Raw genomic sequence first — 16,183 nt, forward strand, 5'->3', positions numbered from 1 at the left:
TTGAGTAGATTAGGATTATTTTCATTAGAAAGACGGAGGTTGAGGGGGGACCTGATTGAGGTGTACAAAATCATGAGAGGTATAGACAGGGTGGATAGCAAGAAGCTTTTTCCCAGAGTGGGGGATTCAATTACTAGGGGTCACGAGTTCAAAGTGAGAGGGGAAAAGTTTAGGGGGGATATGCGTGGAAAGTTCTTTACGCAGAGGGTGGTGGGTGCCTGGAACGCGTTGCCAGCGGAGGTGGTAGACGCGGGCACAATAGTGTCTTTTAAGATGTATCTAGACAGATACATGAATGGGCAGGAAGCAAAGAGATACAGACCCTTAGAAAATAGGCGACATGATTTAAATAGATAGAGGATCTGGTTCGGCGCAGGCTTGGAGGGCCGAAGGGCCTGTTCCTGTGCTGTAATTTTCTTTGTTCTTTGTTCTATCTTTGTAAGGCATTACATGATGGCAGGGTTGACTCATGGGTGAAAGTTGATGTGGAGGTGAAATCAAAAAGGTGGAGAAGGCAGAAAAATAAAACAGGATAGGTTGCTGTGCAAGTTGAAACCTCCAAAAACACGGTCAGACGGGGAGTGGAATGGAGGAGTTCCAGATATGAAAACTTTCTATAATCTTCCTATAATAAAAACAAAAAATGCTGGAAATATTCAGGTCTGGCAGCATCTGTGGGATGAAAAGTTAAGTTAATATTTCAGGACTGTAATCTTTCATCAGGACTGGGAAAAGTTAGATATGTAATAGGTTTTGAGCAGGTGAAAGCAGGGAAGGTGCGAAGATCAAAAGGGAAGGTCTGTGATAAGGTGGTAGGGGGGGGGCACAGGAGAAATGACAAATGATTTCATTCACTTTCTCAAAACACATTGCATATTTAACTTTTCCCAGTTCTGATGAAAGGTCATCGACCTGAAACATTCACTCTATTTCTCTCTTCACAGATGCTGCCAGACCTGCTGAGTATTTAAAGCACCTTCTGTTTTTATTTCAGATTTCCAGCATCTGCAGCATTTTGCTTCTATAATCTTCCTGACTCTTTCAAATCAATATAAAATCAGTGGTAACATTTTTCTCAAATGCTAATACTTCTATAACTGACAATCCTGAAAAAAAAAACACAATAAGCTATATAACGAAGAAAGAGTTATCACCTACATTTAAGCCTCAGTGCCAGGCCTCATCTCCATGACAGCGAGGCGCGGTGGAGTAAGTGCGCATGCGCAGGAGAGCTGAACTCATCCCCTCAGAAGCAAAATGGCAGCAAGTGTGTTGCAGCATGTTGTGTTGCTATTGTGTGGAGGTGAGCATCGCGGGCTGTTTCATGGCTTCACGAATTACTAAATGCCTTTAGGTTAAAAAGGAATTAAAATACCCACAACATATTAATTCGCCAGATTTCCTCAATGCCTTTAATTAGATGTGTTTTGTCTTTCTTTCTGTTACAGCGGCAGTTTTCCGGACCGCTGCGGTGACTTCCTTTGCTATAGATTTGGATGAATCGTAAGTAGTCGCACAATGTGGACAGACTGTCAATGTTTTGGCAGACAAGATATGAAACTCTGCAAACGCGCGCGTACTGGTTATTTAAAGCAATCCCAGCTAAGTGCATATGTTAGAAATGCAATTTGTGCATGATTTATATTGAATGCAAATGATTTCCCACATTAGTGTGTGTGTTTTTTTTTGCAAAGTGTAATAGTGCTCTGTAGTCAAACGAATAAGAATACTGATGCTCGGAACTCTTGAAGACGCATTGTGGGTACTTTCAGTTCCCTAAAGCTATATGTAAACCATCGCCGGGCCAAAGGCTTTGTAAATCACTGACAGATGATGTTCCCATTGCGAAGAAGAAATTGTGAAGCTAAATGTCTCTAAAAGGGGTTACTCAGCTTTGAGTGAGACAGATCATACTGCGTTAAACGATGATTAGTTAGTTAATTTGTTGCCAAGCCAGATGTGATTACTGCAGTAATTTGTTCTGATATATTGTTTGTCGGACAGAATCCAAATTGGAGCTGTGGAATTACTGTAGTCAAGTTTATGTTCCATAATGTTCAATGTTTGTTTCTGGGGACTATAGTTCTGTGCATCATAGAGTCATATAGTAATTTCCTTTCGAAATCACTGATTTGTCTCTGCTCCACTCACCCTTGTGGGTGGTGAGTTCCAGGCCATTACCACCCACTATGTAAAAAAAGTTCTTTCTCATGTTCCCCCTGCATCTCTTGCCTAAAAACCTTCAATCTGTGTCCCCTAGTCCTTGTACCATTTGCAAATGGCAACTGTTTACCCTAGTCTAACTTATCTGTGCTTGTTATAAACTTGTACACCTTTATTAAATCTCCTCTCAATCCCCTTTGCTCTGAGGTGAACAACCCCAGCTTTTCAAACCTAACCTTATAATTAAAATTCCCTCAACCCTGAAACCATTCTGGTAAATCTTATCTGCATCCTCTCAACCTTCCTGAAGGTTGGTGACTAGAATTGGAGGCAATATTCCAGTTGCTGACAATAGTCAGCATAGCTGGTGCATGTGCATGTTTCTGTAATTAATTTACTATTTATGTCGTGTGCAATTTCCAAAGATTATGGAATATGGTATTTTAAGAATTTAGATATTGTACCTACAACAGGAGGATTAGATGAGAAAAGCTGCAGGGACCTTTTTGCACATTGTATGTTAGCAGCTGTACTGATGCATGAAGTGTTTACCTGCAGGAGATGTGGAGAGTTTATTTTAAATATGTTGTTTTTACTGAGCAACAAACTATTTACGTGTGTGTGAAGTTGCAATGATTCAGGCTGTGGTTGGTTATGTCCTGCATCTTAATTCAGTCTTTCTTTTGGGCCTCCTTATCTCGAGAGACAATGGATACGCGCCTGGAGGTGGTCAGTGGTTTGTGAAGCAGCGCCTGGAGTGGCTATAAAGGCCAATTCTGGAGTGACAGGCTCTTCCACAGGTGCTGCAGAGAAATTTGTTTGTTGGGGCTGTTGCACAGTTGGCTCTCCCCTTGCGCCTCTGTCTTTTTTCCTGCCAACTACTAAGTCTCTTCGACTCGCCACAATTTAGCCCTGTCTTTATGGCTGCCCGCCAGCTCTGGCGAATGCTGGCAACTGACTCCCACGACTTGTGATCAATGTCACACGATTTCATGTCGCGTTTGCAGACGTCTTTATAACGGAGACATGGACGGCCGGTGGGTCTGATACCAGTGGCGAGCTCGCTGTACAATGTGTCTTTGGGGATCCTGCCATCTTCCATGCGGCTCACATGGCCAAGCCATCTCAAGCGCCGCTGACTCAGTAGTGTGTATAAGCTGGGGGTGTTGGCCGCTTCAAGGACTTCTGTGTTGGAGATATAGTCCTGCCACCTGATGCCAAGTATTCTCCGAAGGCAGCGAAGATGGAATGAATTGAGACGTCGCTCTTGGCTGGCATACGTTGTCCAGGCCTCGCTGCCGTAGAGCAAGGTACTGAGGACACAGGCCTGATACACTCGGACTTTTGTGTTCCGTGTCAGTGCGCCATTTTCCCACACTCTCTTGGCCAGTCTGGACATAGCAGTGGAAGCCTTACCCATGCGCTTGTTGATTTCTGCATCTAGAGACAGGTTACTGGTGATAGTTGAGCCTAGGTAGGTGAACTCTTGAACCACTTCCAGAGCGTGGTCGCCAATATTGATGGATGGAGCATTTCTGACATCCTGCCCCATGATGTTCGTTTTCTTGAGGCTGATGGTTAGGCCAAATTCATTGCAGGCAGACGCAAACCTGTCGATGAGACTCTGCAGGCATTCTTCAGTGTGAGATGTTAAAGCAGCATCGTCAGCAAAGAGGAGTTCTCTGATGAGGACTTTCCGTACTTTGGACTTCGCTCTTAGACGGGCAAGGTTGAACAACCTGCCCCCTGATCTTGTGTGGAGGAAAATTCCTTCTTCAGAGGATTTGAACGCATGTGAAAGCAGCAGGGAGAAGAAAATCCCAAAAAGTGTGGGTGCGAGAACACAGCCCTGTTTCACACCATCTTAATTCAGTAATGCAGGTAATACTATGAAGGTTTTGCTCACTTTGTGAGAGTGTTACTTCGAGTGTCCTTTTATATTTTGCAAGTAGTTGAGCTTGCTTTGCTGTTAAAATATGTCCATGCTAAAGACCAGAATAAAAGTGGTCTTAATGCACAATATATTTTTCTTTAAAATTACATCTCTGCTGTCTTAAGTTTGGTGGCTGTTTTCCCCCCACTTCCCTTGCATTGGCTAGAATGTGGTGGTCTCTTGTGCCATTCAAACTGATGCCCTGGCTGATTTATTGAATTGAACTTTGGCACTTTTGATCTTGATGATTTAGTCCTACACTGCCCATTAAGCATTTACCAAAAAAAAGTAACTTGTAGTTATTGAGGTCACGGTTAACCGTTTTTGAGACTTTTCTTGAGTACTACTTCAAAGAGCCAAAAAATAAATCAGTTGAGGATTATAGCAGAGGATCATGATACTTCATCAAATATGGTCTAAGTACAGTATTGTTTTCTGTAAAATTGTACTTCTTTCTGAATATAGTGCTAATTTAAATAAATCTTTAAGTTTGTTGACTAGAAAGATATGGGATAATCAGAAACAGTGAACACAGATATGTCATGCTTAACTAATTTAATGGAATTCTTTGGGGGAAAATGGAGTATGTAGACTTAGAATGCAGTAGATATGAGCCAGATTTTGTGGTAGTAATGACAGCAACTAGTAGCTTTCACCTTCATTACTCTTCTGAAACTGACAGCAATTTACGGAGTCCGTATATTTGCAGTGAAATACGGAAAATCAGAAGTTGCTCTGTGATTCTGTGCTTCTCCTGAGGGTTCTCTGTTGAGGTCCTCCCAGAATGTAATCAATTGGCAATCATTGAACTGACAAGAACTTAGACTCTTAGTCTTGCTGTAATAGCCCTTGAAAAAGTACACCTTGTTGAATGGGGTATAACTGGGTTTTTAATGGTGTACTCAATTGCTGCTAAACAGCCTCGCTGGCCCTGAAATAGCAATTTTATATTTGGATATCAACTTTTTTCATGATGAATTCCAAATTCTAAAGTTTGATATTGTAGCTTCTACCTTAATCCCATATGTGTCCCAATCATTTATTTCACTATGCGTAAAAATAAAAAAAAAAGTGAAGGGGTTTAGTAGTTCTTACATTCTGATTTGCTGTCTATGAGAATACTCCAGTGTGATTGGCTGTTTATCCTACTGTTGACATCACTGTTGTTGGAAGCCTGGCGATCCCCTTGACTTGATGCCAGAAACAAGCTGGCATTGGGAAAGGCGAAATCTGCGCCATAGAGATTACTGAATTATTGTGGACAGCTTTCTTCGAGGACAGCAACAAGTGGCGCTGCTTTGCCGCTGACCGCAAAATCCAGTTCATGTTATATTTGAACTTTCCAAAAAACATTGTAAAGTGGTAGCATGGATGAAGACTGGAAAGTAATATGTATAAGTAAGAGTATTTTTCAGATTGGTAAGAAGCTAGTGGTATGCTCCAAGGATATGGTTTGGTGCCTTTCTGCTTCTATAAGAAAAAAGGAATTTCATTTATATAGTGCCTTTCATGTCCTCAGGATATCTGAAAGTGCTTTAAAGCCAACAAAGTACTTTTTGAAGTGTAGTCAGTCATCGGCAGTCAAGTTTCCTGCATTGCAACAATCTGTGCACAGCAAGGTCACAAACAGCAATGTGACAATGACTATTTGATCTAAATGCATAAATTACATGCAGATGGACTAATCTCTAATGTTTGTCAGCATTTTTTCTGTGCGTAGCCAGCAGTATGGAAGAAGATTGACTAGTTAGGGAAATGAGTGCTATGTGGCAAATTCAGTGAATTGTAGATAAATTAGAATTACATTCTTTCTGGATATGAATGGCAGCAGCAATACTAGCAGAACCCAACCCTTGCTGTCAATTGTGAACTCACTGGTGTCTCAGCAGGTGGAATGAATGAGTGAATTTTTTTTTTGAGGGGGTAACTAAGAATGGAAATATAACCTAAATAAACTTTAAAACAATTTCAATTGGAAAAAGTCATTAGAAAGGGCAAATAGCGTTCTCTATTTTATGTAAAAGGGCAACAGTTGCAAAAGAAAGGAGTAGAGATCAATCTGTACAAGATGTCAGTCGGAGCACAGTTGAAGCATTGTGTATCTCAAAGGGTATTGAGAAAAAGATGCCATGGAGATTTGCCAGCATGATACCTATATTCTTTCATCCTTGGTATGATTAAACTTTAAAAAAAAGGCTGTTTTCATTCAATTATTAGAACAAAAGAGTTTGGGGCAGGATGTAAAAGAAGTGTTCAAAGGTTTTGAAAGGGTTAAGGAAAATAAAATACTTTTTCAACTGCTGGATGAATGGGTAACGATGGGGCATAAATTTAGGATTACTAAAAGCATAAAGGGGGTGGTGAGATGTGTTCTTTTATGTATGAGGTTATTAAAATGTGTAATGCAATACTGTGAGTGGTTGTTGAATCAAGTCAATCACAGCATTTAAGAGGGAGCTAAAGTAAATGTTTTGATGAGGAAAATAAAGGGTACAGGGCGAGTATGTTAATGGGATTAGAATAGATACTGCTGATGAGCTAGGACTACTACAGTCCTGGTTCAGTGAGCTGGAAGGTACCCTCCTGTGCTAATATTTCTGTGGTTTTATCAAACTATTCTAAACACTATTATACAAACAGGGCTGTAGTAGAGCTTAAATTTGCATTATGTGCCAAGTGATGTGCAAATGGTCTGCAGGGTAATCTAATTCCCTGTGCTTGTACTACTAAATCTAGCTTTCTTATCTTGGCGGCAGAATCATCGACCTATAAAAGATTGGATCTATAATTGTACCCGGGATAAGAGATCGGATTAAGTTGTGTAAATGCCAGGAGCTGGTTCATAGTTCACAGATACCCAGAAGCCATCCTAAATGACCAGCAGTTCAAAAGTGGCTTAAGATGTGTAGATCGACAGAAAGATCCAGTGCTGATTTGGGATGTCCTGTGTGTTTTGCAGCTTAGTATGGAGGCATGTGAGTTGCAATGGTGAAAGAAAAGTGTGCTCTTGGGCAAGGGTTTACTTTGAAAGAACACTTGTGTAATGCTTTTCAATGATTCTTCATATCCCAAATGTAATAACCTGGTGGCTGGAAAAATAACTGGTCATGGAATTTAACATCAACCAAATTCTTTAAGTTTGCTTTAAAGATTATAATATGCTCTTGTTCACACTTAGATGGTTAATTACTGCAAAGTAAAACAGTCTTTGGTTTTACTGAGAAATAAATCAATTCCTTAAGTGCAGCAATATTGTAAAACATTTCCTGTTTTAATGTTGTTTGTTAGTTACTTCCTTTGGTGTATAGATTCCTGTTCAAAAAAATCTTGTGTAGATTGTGTTGCAAAGAAGTGAAAGAAATTGCACGTGCATTTCACTTTGAGAGGCCACTTTCACACCCATGCATATGACTATATTGTTGAATTGTCTGTACTTCTGAAAATCTAGAAGCAAATAGCTATAGCATCTCGTTAAAACTAAGTGACTGCAAACTTAGGCTCCGGAGCATTGCTGGAGCTGCTGCTATGGAAGCCAGAGGATGGCAAAATAGCGAGTGCAACGATTCTGGCCACTTCTGATGTGACTCGCGCAACACCCCATGATGGGAAGGGCACTAGTATGGCATACTGTGCATACAATGGAAGCTTTCACAGTGGACAGATTGTGATATATAGCCTCTTGGTTCTTCAAACTTGGACCACACAGATGCAATGAACGCCCTGTGCTAATCACTCACAACTGCAGGAGGGACCCCCACTAGCACTGTTTAAAGGGCCAGCCATCCAACTTGTGGGTAAGGTGCTTTTGACTTGCTGTTGCTCATGCAAAGTTTGTGGAAGTACTGTGGTGTGTTTTTATAGGGAGGAGAGGAGAGTTTGTCGTTTTCTGTCTAACCACAGAGGAGCACGATGAGTAGGCATGTGACCTAGCCAGGGTAGCAGGATTCCTAATGGTGTAGATGGCCATCGACTACACACCCATGGCTCTGAAGGCCCTACATGTATTTGGGGAGAGGTACAAGAACCACAAAGGGTTCCACTCCAGTAACGTGCAGTTGGTATGCAACCATGCCCAAACCATCATGTTAGTGAATGCCCACTATCCTGGAAGCTGCCAGAATGCCTTCATCCTGAGGCAGTCTGTCATTCCTGCTGCCTTCAGGCCAACACTATGAATCAGAGGCTGGCTGCTTAGAGGCTAAAGATACCCCTATACACAGTGCTGATGACTCCCCTTTGCCGCCCAACCATGTGAAGGCAACAGACCTACAACAGGAGACATGCTGCTACCAGGAGCATCGTGGAGGAGACCATCGATGTACTCGTGCAATGGTTTTGCTGTCTGGACAGCTTGAGGGAGCCTTACAGTACTGACCAGAGCATGTATCAAAGTTCATGGTCTGCTGTGTTGTCCACAATCTCACTATTATGAAGTCACAGCCATTGCCACGAGGTGACACAGAGGCCAATTTGGGAGGAGGAAGAGGAGGAGGTATCTAAGACCCCTTCGCTTCTGATGGGCTATCCATGAGGGCCTACTGAGACTCCAGTTGGCTTATGACATCAGCCCTTCGCCACCATTGCTCTACAATTCCCATCTTCCCATCTGATGTCCCATCACCAGGTCCTCTTCGCTAAAATTCTGTAATAAAAGCCACCAACAAAAACCATTCCATAACAGCTTTATTCAACAATATATCCAGTAATCCCAAAAAATGAACTGAACCTTGTGCATCCCCTTAGTGGCTGTCTTGCAGGAGCCTTTTCCAGTCCAGTGGTTCTGTGCGGTGCTACCTCACTGGCTTGTTGAAGGCTGCTGGCTTTCAGTGGGGAAGATTGCATATGGCCTTGCTGGACACATTCAAGCATCTCTAGGCCTTGAGGGCCCAGCTTTAGACTGTACCATTTTAGTTGGGGAGGCAACAGTCTGACTGGTTCACTGAGAGGTAAAAGCAAGGATACTGGTGGGAGCACAAATCCTGTCAGCCTGAGAGAGTACAGCAGGTGCATGTTCCAAAGGGGTGGTGCCTCTGCAATCCTTGTAACCTGTTGGAGGACAGATTGCTGGACTGCTGTGTGAGCCTGAATGCCGCTTTGTGTACTGAGATTGGTAGCCATGATGGCAGCAAGCATTGATCTCATGACCTCAATTAGAGCTTCCACTGCAGCACTGAGACTGGATGGCTTCTGGCTGTGCTTTACTGGAAGCTGAGCCACAGCTGTGTCCACAAATGCTATCGTGGAGCTGGCCGCCACTTCCACACTGGAAAGGATGGGCTGCAAGCTCTGCACGATGCCCTTTATCAAGTTGGAGCTGGACTCCTCTTCTATGTTCCTTGACAGTGACCAGAGGCTGTCTGGCATGCTTGCTGATACACAACAACAAATATTTACATAGTGCCTTGAACGTGCTAAATCATTCCATGGCGCTTCACAAGAGCATTATAAAATGAAATGTGGCACCGAGTCACAAGAAGATATTAGGTCAGATGACCAAAAGCTTGGTCAAAGCAGTAGGTTTTGAGGAGTGTCTTAAAAGAGGAAAAGGAGGTAGAGAGACAGATGTAGGTAAGTTATTTGAGCTTAGAGCCTAGGCAACTGAAAGCATGACGCCAATGGTGCGGCAATTAAAATCGGGAATACACCAAGCATCTTGGGGTGCATGCTCATCATCCTTCTCCTGTAGGCCACCCCATCGAAAACCTGATCCGAATCCCTTGTAGGACAACTCATCTGTGACCTTGCACTCCGTGGAGTTGGCATAAAAATGTCCTTTCCCATGGCCTGGCTGCAACCCTCTCTTGCCAGTAACTCGCCACATGCAAATCCTGACTCTGTACTACCAACTAAGCTATGTGCAGTGCCACTATCTGAGCTGGTGGCTGCAAGTGGCAGATCAAGTAGTGCTTCTTCCTTTACAGTCAGTAGCAGCCTTCTTCAGAGGTCCTATTTATAAGGCCAGCTGGAACAGAAGCCGTTGCATCTGCTGCCAAGAACATTCAGGATGATGGTATGTTTCTGCCTTATGGGCCTACTGGGCCTTCCTTTGGAGGCTGCACTGGCTGGCCAGGCAGCAGTTCTTTGGTATCTGAATGCAGAAAATCAGAAGGGGAGGTGGAGTGGAAAACAAGAGGTCCATGGTCACGTGATCTGCAGCTTACACTTCGTTCTAGATAGTAGGATGACGAGGCCCATAAGGCAGAAACATACCATTATCCTGAATGTTCTCGGCAGCAGATGCAACAGTCTCTGTTATAGCTGGCTTTATGAATAGGACCTTAACAAATTTATGGCTGTGAAAAATGCATCACAGTCTGAAATCTCGGGTTGTCTGTGAAATCGGCCATTTTGCGAACTTCGCACATCTATTCATTGACACAAGGCTCACTTCGCTGATTGGTAGATGAGGGAGAGCTTTCAGTGCAGTTTTGGGAGAAGCAGTCTCCAGTATTAGGTGAGTGCCAGAATGAGCAAATCAAAAACGGCCACAACCGTTACTGCTGCACATCGAGTGAAAGAATTTGGAAGCCTCCTTCTGTGCCTTAAATGACTGAGTCTATGACCTCAGTATAACAGTTTTCTGTAAACACTAGGGAAAAGAATCTAGTAATTTGGAAGTTTTTCTGTTGTCCAGCTTTTCACGCATTGGACCAGATGTGGCTGGAACAGGGCATCTTGCGGGCTGCCCGGTTAGGTAGACATTTTTTCTGCAGCATTCAGTTCAACAACAATTTTGCGCCCCTACTTTCTAAAAGTGCAGGTTGCTGACAGAGTGGCTAGGGCAGCAGGGCATCCGCGACTTTAGTGATTAGCAGGGCCAACATATATCTCCTGAACCAGTGATATCCAAGGATTGAGGAATAAACAGTTGAATCATTTGAGAAAGAGGGTGAATTGGAATGGGTGTGTTAGGGAGTCAATCAGATACAGAAAGAGAAATAAAAAGAAGGAAAGAAATAATGGATGAAGAGAGGGGGAAAAGGATGGAAAGGAAAAGGAATTAAAACATTTCACTACCTGAAGGAATGAACACAGTTTAAATGCTCGCTTTATGGGCAATTGAGGCAGATTGGCGTCGTCAACAACTTCGAATGATATAGCACCTTTAACACTGTAATCGTCCCAACATGTTTCACAGTAGTGTTAACAAACAGTTTGACAATGAATCACGTAAGATATTAGCACCTGGCTAAAAAAGAAAGGTTTTAAGGTATGTCTTGAAAGAGGAGGGTCATGGAGTTATTTATTGCACAGAAGGTGGCCATTCGGCCCATCGAGTCCATGCCAGCTCTCCACGGAGCTATACAGTCAGTCCCACTCCCCAGCTTGATCCCCATAGCCCTGCAAGTCTATTTCTCTTGGGTGGCCATCCAACTTCCTCTTGAAGTCATTAATCGTCTCTGCTTTCACCATCCTTGGGGGCAGCGAGTTCCAGTCATTACCGCCTACTGCATTTTTAAAAAAAAGTGCTTCCTCATATTCTCCCTGCATCTTTTGCCCAAAGCTTTCAATGTGTCCCCTAGTCCTTGTATCTGTATCTATCTGTATTTGTTAATGAGAACAGCTTTTCTTTCTCTAACTTATCTAAGCCTGTCATAATTTTGTATACTTTTGTTAAATCTCCCCTCAATCTCCTTTTGTTCTCAGGAAAACAAACCCAGCTTTTCCAACCTAACCTTATAACTAAAATCCTCCATCTCTGGAACCATTCTGGTAAATCTCCTCTGCACCCTCTCAAGGACCCACACATCCTTCCTAAAGTGTGATGACCAGAACTGGACACTGTACTCCAGTTGGGGTCTAACCAGAGCTTTTTAAAGGTTCAGCATAACTTCTCTGCTTTTGTACTCAATGCCTCTTTATGAAGTTCATGATCCCATATGCTTTACCAACCACCCTCTTAATATGTCCTGCCACCTTCGAGATCGCTGCACATGCACCCCCAGGTCCTTCTATTCTTGCACACTCTTTAGAACTGTGTCATTAAGTATATATTATCTCTCCCTATTCCTTCTGCCAAAATGCATCACCTCATATTTTTCAGTATTAAATTCCATCTGCCACCCCTCTGCCCATTCTGCTAGCCTATCTATGTCCTGTTGCAGGCAGTTCATATCATCCTCGTGAGTGTTGTAGAGAGCTGCAGTCCCTTGAATAATTTTTGAGTGCGCAGGTGATTTGTTTATGTGTGCAGTCCCTTTAAATTTTTTTGCGCTGCCGTGCAAATGCAGTAACTTAAAGGAGCCGACTTGCGTGGGGAAATTTTATGTTGCTGCATGGCTGTGCAGCTTAAAGGGAACATTTGTAGAGGTTTGGGGAGGGAAATTCCAGAGCCTTGGGTCCAGGCAGCTGAAGGCATGGTCATCAATTGGTGATGTGTAAGAGACCAGAATTGTGCGAGTGTGGAGCTATCGGAGGGTTGTAGGGCTAAAGGAGATTACAGATATGGGAAAGATGAAACCATGGAAGGATTTGAAAACAAGGATGAGAATTTTAAATCGCGGTATTGCCAGACTGGGAGCCAGTGTAGATCAGCAAGCACATAGGTGACGAGGTGACTAGGGTGGAGCAAATAAGGATATGGGCAGCAGAATTTTGTGGATGAATTCTAGTTTATGGAGAGTGGAAGATGGGAGGCTGGCCAGGAGAACATTGGAATAGTCAAGTCTAGAGGTAAAGGCACGTATGAGGGTTTCAGCAGCTGATGTGCTGAGTCAGAAATGGGCAGTGTTAGAGACGGAAGTAGGTGATCTTGGTGATGGAGCAGATGTGTTGTCAGAAGCTCATCTTGGGGTCAAAAGGACGCCACATTTGTGAACTTGCAGGGAACATAAAAACTGACTGTAAAAGCTTCTATAAATATGTGGAGAAAAAGATTAGTGAAGACAAATGTAGGTCCCTTTAGAGGCCTGCTACCCGACCCGAACCCGACGGACCTGACGACATGTGTCAGGTTCGGGTGGGGTCGGCCCCATCTTCAGGGTACGGCGGTCAGGCCAAGTCCAGGTCGGGTCAGGCCGGACACGCACGCTAAGTGCTCTGCTGGTAAGTATTGAAATTTTTAAAAAACTTAACTGAGCTGGGAGTCCAGGACGAAACTGAGTCTGCGCAGTGGGCGAGTGACGTCACTATGACGTTATCGTGCATGCGCTGCAGCTTCGAGGAGATTCCGAGTCCGACGGTAAGTAAAGGGATGGTCGGGCTCGGGGAAAAATTGGAGGGACTCGGGCCTGGTCAGGCTCGGGTCCGTGGTGGTTCGGTCGGGTTCTTTTTTCCCGACCTGAGCAGGCCTCTAGGTCCCTTACAGGCAGAAACGGGGGAAATTATAATGGGGAACAAAGAAATGGCAGAACAATTAAACACATACTTTGGTTCTGTCTTCACAAAGGAGGACACAAATAACCTCCCAGAAATGTTAGGGAACCAAGGATATAATGAGAGGGAGGAACTGAAGGAAATCCGTATTAGTAAAAAAAATAGTGCTAGGGAAATTAGTGGGGTTAAAGGCTGACATCCCCAGGGTCTGATGATCTACATCCCAGAGTACTAAAGGAAGTGGCCCAGGAAATAGTGGATGCATTGGTGTCATCTTCCAAAATTCTATAGACTCAGGAGCAGTTCCTACAGATTGGAGGGTGGCAAATATAGCCCCACTATTTTAAAAAAGGAGAGAGAGAGAAAAAACAGGGAATTGCAGACCAGTTAGCCTTACATCAGTAGTGGGGAAAATGCTAGAGTTTATTATAAAGGATGTGATAGCAGAACACCTGGATAGCATAAACGGTATTGGACAAAGTCAGCATGGGTTTACGAAAGGGAAATCATGCTTAACAAATCTACTGGAGTTTTTTGAGGATGTAACTAGTAGAATAGATAAGGGAGCACCAGTGGATGTGGTGTATTTGGATTTTCAGGAGGCTTTTGATAAGGTCCCACATAAGAGGATAGTGTGCAAAATGAAAGCACGTGGGATTGGCAGTAATATACAGGCATGGATTGAGAATTGGTTGACAGACAGGAAACATAGAGTAGGAATAAACGGGTCTTTTTCCGGGTGGCAGGCAGTGACTTGTGGGGTACCACAGGGATCAGTGCTATTCAAAATATATAATAATGACTTGGGTGAGGGAACTAAATGTAACATGTCCAGGTTTGTAGATGACACAAAGCTGGGGGGGGGGAGACTGAGCTGTGAGGAGGATGCAAAGAGACTCGAATGTGATTTGGACAAGTTGGGTGAGTGGGCAAATGCATGGCAGATGCAGTATAACGTAGATAAATGTGAGGTTATCCACTTTGGTTGTAAAAAGAGAAAGGCAGATTATTATTTGAGTGGTGATAGATTGGGAAAGGGGGAGGTGCAACGAAACCAGGGTGTCCTTGTACACCAGTCGCTGAAACCAAGCTTTCAGGTGCAGCAAGCAGGAAGGCAAATGGTATGTTGGCCTTCATTGCAAGAGGATTTGAGTACAGGAGCAATGATGTCTTACTGCAGTTATACAGGGCATTGGTGAGACCACATTTGGAGTATTGTGTGCAGTTTTGGTCTCCTTATCTGAGAAAGGATGTTCTTGCCATGGAGGGAGTGCAAAGAAGATTTACTAGGCTGATTCCTGGGATGGCAGGATTGACGTATGAGGAGAGATTGGGTCGACTAGGCCTATATTCACTCGAGTTTAGAAGAATGAGAGGGGATCTCATAGAAATCTATAAAATTCTAACAGAACTAGACAGGCTAGATGCAGGAAGGATGTTCCCAATGGCTGGGGAGTCCAGAACAAGCGGTCACAGTCTCAGGATACGGGGTATGCCATTTAGAACCGAGATGAGGAGAAATTTTTTCACTCGGAGGGTGGTGAACCTGTGGAATTCTCTACTGCAGAAGGCAGTGGAGGCCAAGTCATTAAATATATTCAAGAAGGAGATAGATATATTAATGCCAAAGGGATCAAGGGATATGGGGAGAAAGCGGGAACAGGGCAGCACAGTGGCGCAGTGGTTAGCACCGCAGCCTCGCAGCTCCAGGGACCTGGGTTTAATTCTGGGTACTGCCTGTGCGGAGTTTGCAAGTTCTCCCTGTGACTGCGTGGGTTTTCGCTGGGTGCGCCGGTTTCCTCCACAGCCAAAGAATTGCAGGTTGATGGGTAAATTGGCCGTTGTAAATTACCCCTAGTGTTGGTAGGTGGTAGGAGAATTGAGGGAAGGTGGGGATGTGGTAGGGAATATGGGATTACTGTAAGGTTAGTATAAACGGATGGTTGTTGGTCGGCACAGACTCGGTGGGCCGAAGGGCCTGTTTCAGTGCTGTATCTCTAAATAAAATTTTTAAAAATAAAATTAAAAAAAGTACTGAATTAGATGATCAGCCAGGATCTTTTTTGAATGGCGGAGCAGGCCTGAAGGGTCGAATGGCCTACTCCTGTTTTCTATGTGAACAGCTTTGTTCCGCCTCAAAGACCAGGGAGAGGGAACAGGGTTTGTGGTGGGGTTTTTCCAATATTTAATCACAATTATCACATTGTTGTAATGGTGCTTAGACTTAATTACTGGACTTATTTTCTCACTAAACTCGCCACAGAAAGTTAACATGCAAAGTACTCCTGAAGTGTAGTCACTCATCATGTAGGAAACACAACAGCCAATTAGCACACAGCAAGGTCTCACAAACAGCAATTCCATAAATTGCCAGATGTTTTGAGGTGGTGTTTGAGGTTTAAATGTTGGCCACGATACTGGTGGACCCCACCCCTTTTACATTTTAGATCTTTTACATTTATCTAAGAGGGCAGATAGGGCCTCTGTTTAACATCTCATCCATAAAACAGCACCTCCGACAGTGCAGCCCTCCCTCGGGAATGCCAGTGTAGCACATGTGCTAAAGTAGCTGAAGTGCATCTTGAACCTGTGACTTAATATAAGTGTGAGAAATTTAAAGTCTCAAGTGAAGTAAATAGCATCTCATTACAAGTGAAGCATGTTCAGCTTCCTTTCTGTAGAATATAACTGTTTTGGCTTTGTTTTAAAAATTTGGTACAGTAATGTAGTTTTGCTCTAAAGTGGCAGCTTTTGAGTAGCATATTATCAAAT

The 16,183-nt window shown here is 43.4% G+C and overlaps 1 protein-coding gene across 1 annotated transcript in view; it reads left to right on the forward strand.

The window, feature by feature from the left end:
• The first annotated feature begins 1,226 nt into the window (after positions 1 to 1,226).
• Positions 1,227 to 16,183, forward strand: part of LOC137370139 (protein disulfide-isomerase TMX3-like) — a 171,029-nt gene continuing 156,072 nt past the window's right edge. The window contains exons 1-2 of the mRNA XM_068032348.1: positions 1,227 to 1,303; positions 1,449 to 1,503. Coding sequence (XP_067888449.1) covers positions 1,258 to 1,303; positions 1,449 to 1,503 — 101 coding nt within the window. The 5' untranslated portion in view covers positions 1,227 to 1,257. The remainder of the gene's footprint in view (positions 1,304 to 1,448; positions 1,504 to 16,183) is intronic.

This window comes from Heterodontus francisci, chromosome 5, assembly GCF_036365525.1.
Source record: "Heterodontus francisci isolate sHetFra1 chromosome 5, sHetFra1.hap1, whole genome shotgun sequence".
NCBI classification, from domain to species: domain Eukaryota; kingdom Metazoa; phylum Chordata; class Chondrichthyes; order Heterodontiformes; family Heterodontidae; genus Heterodontus; species Heterodontus francisci.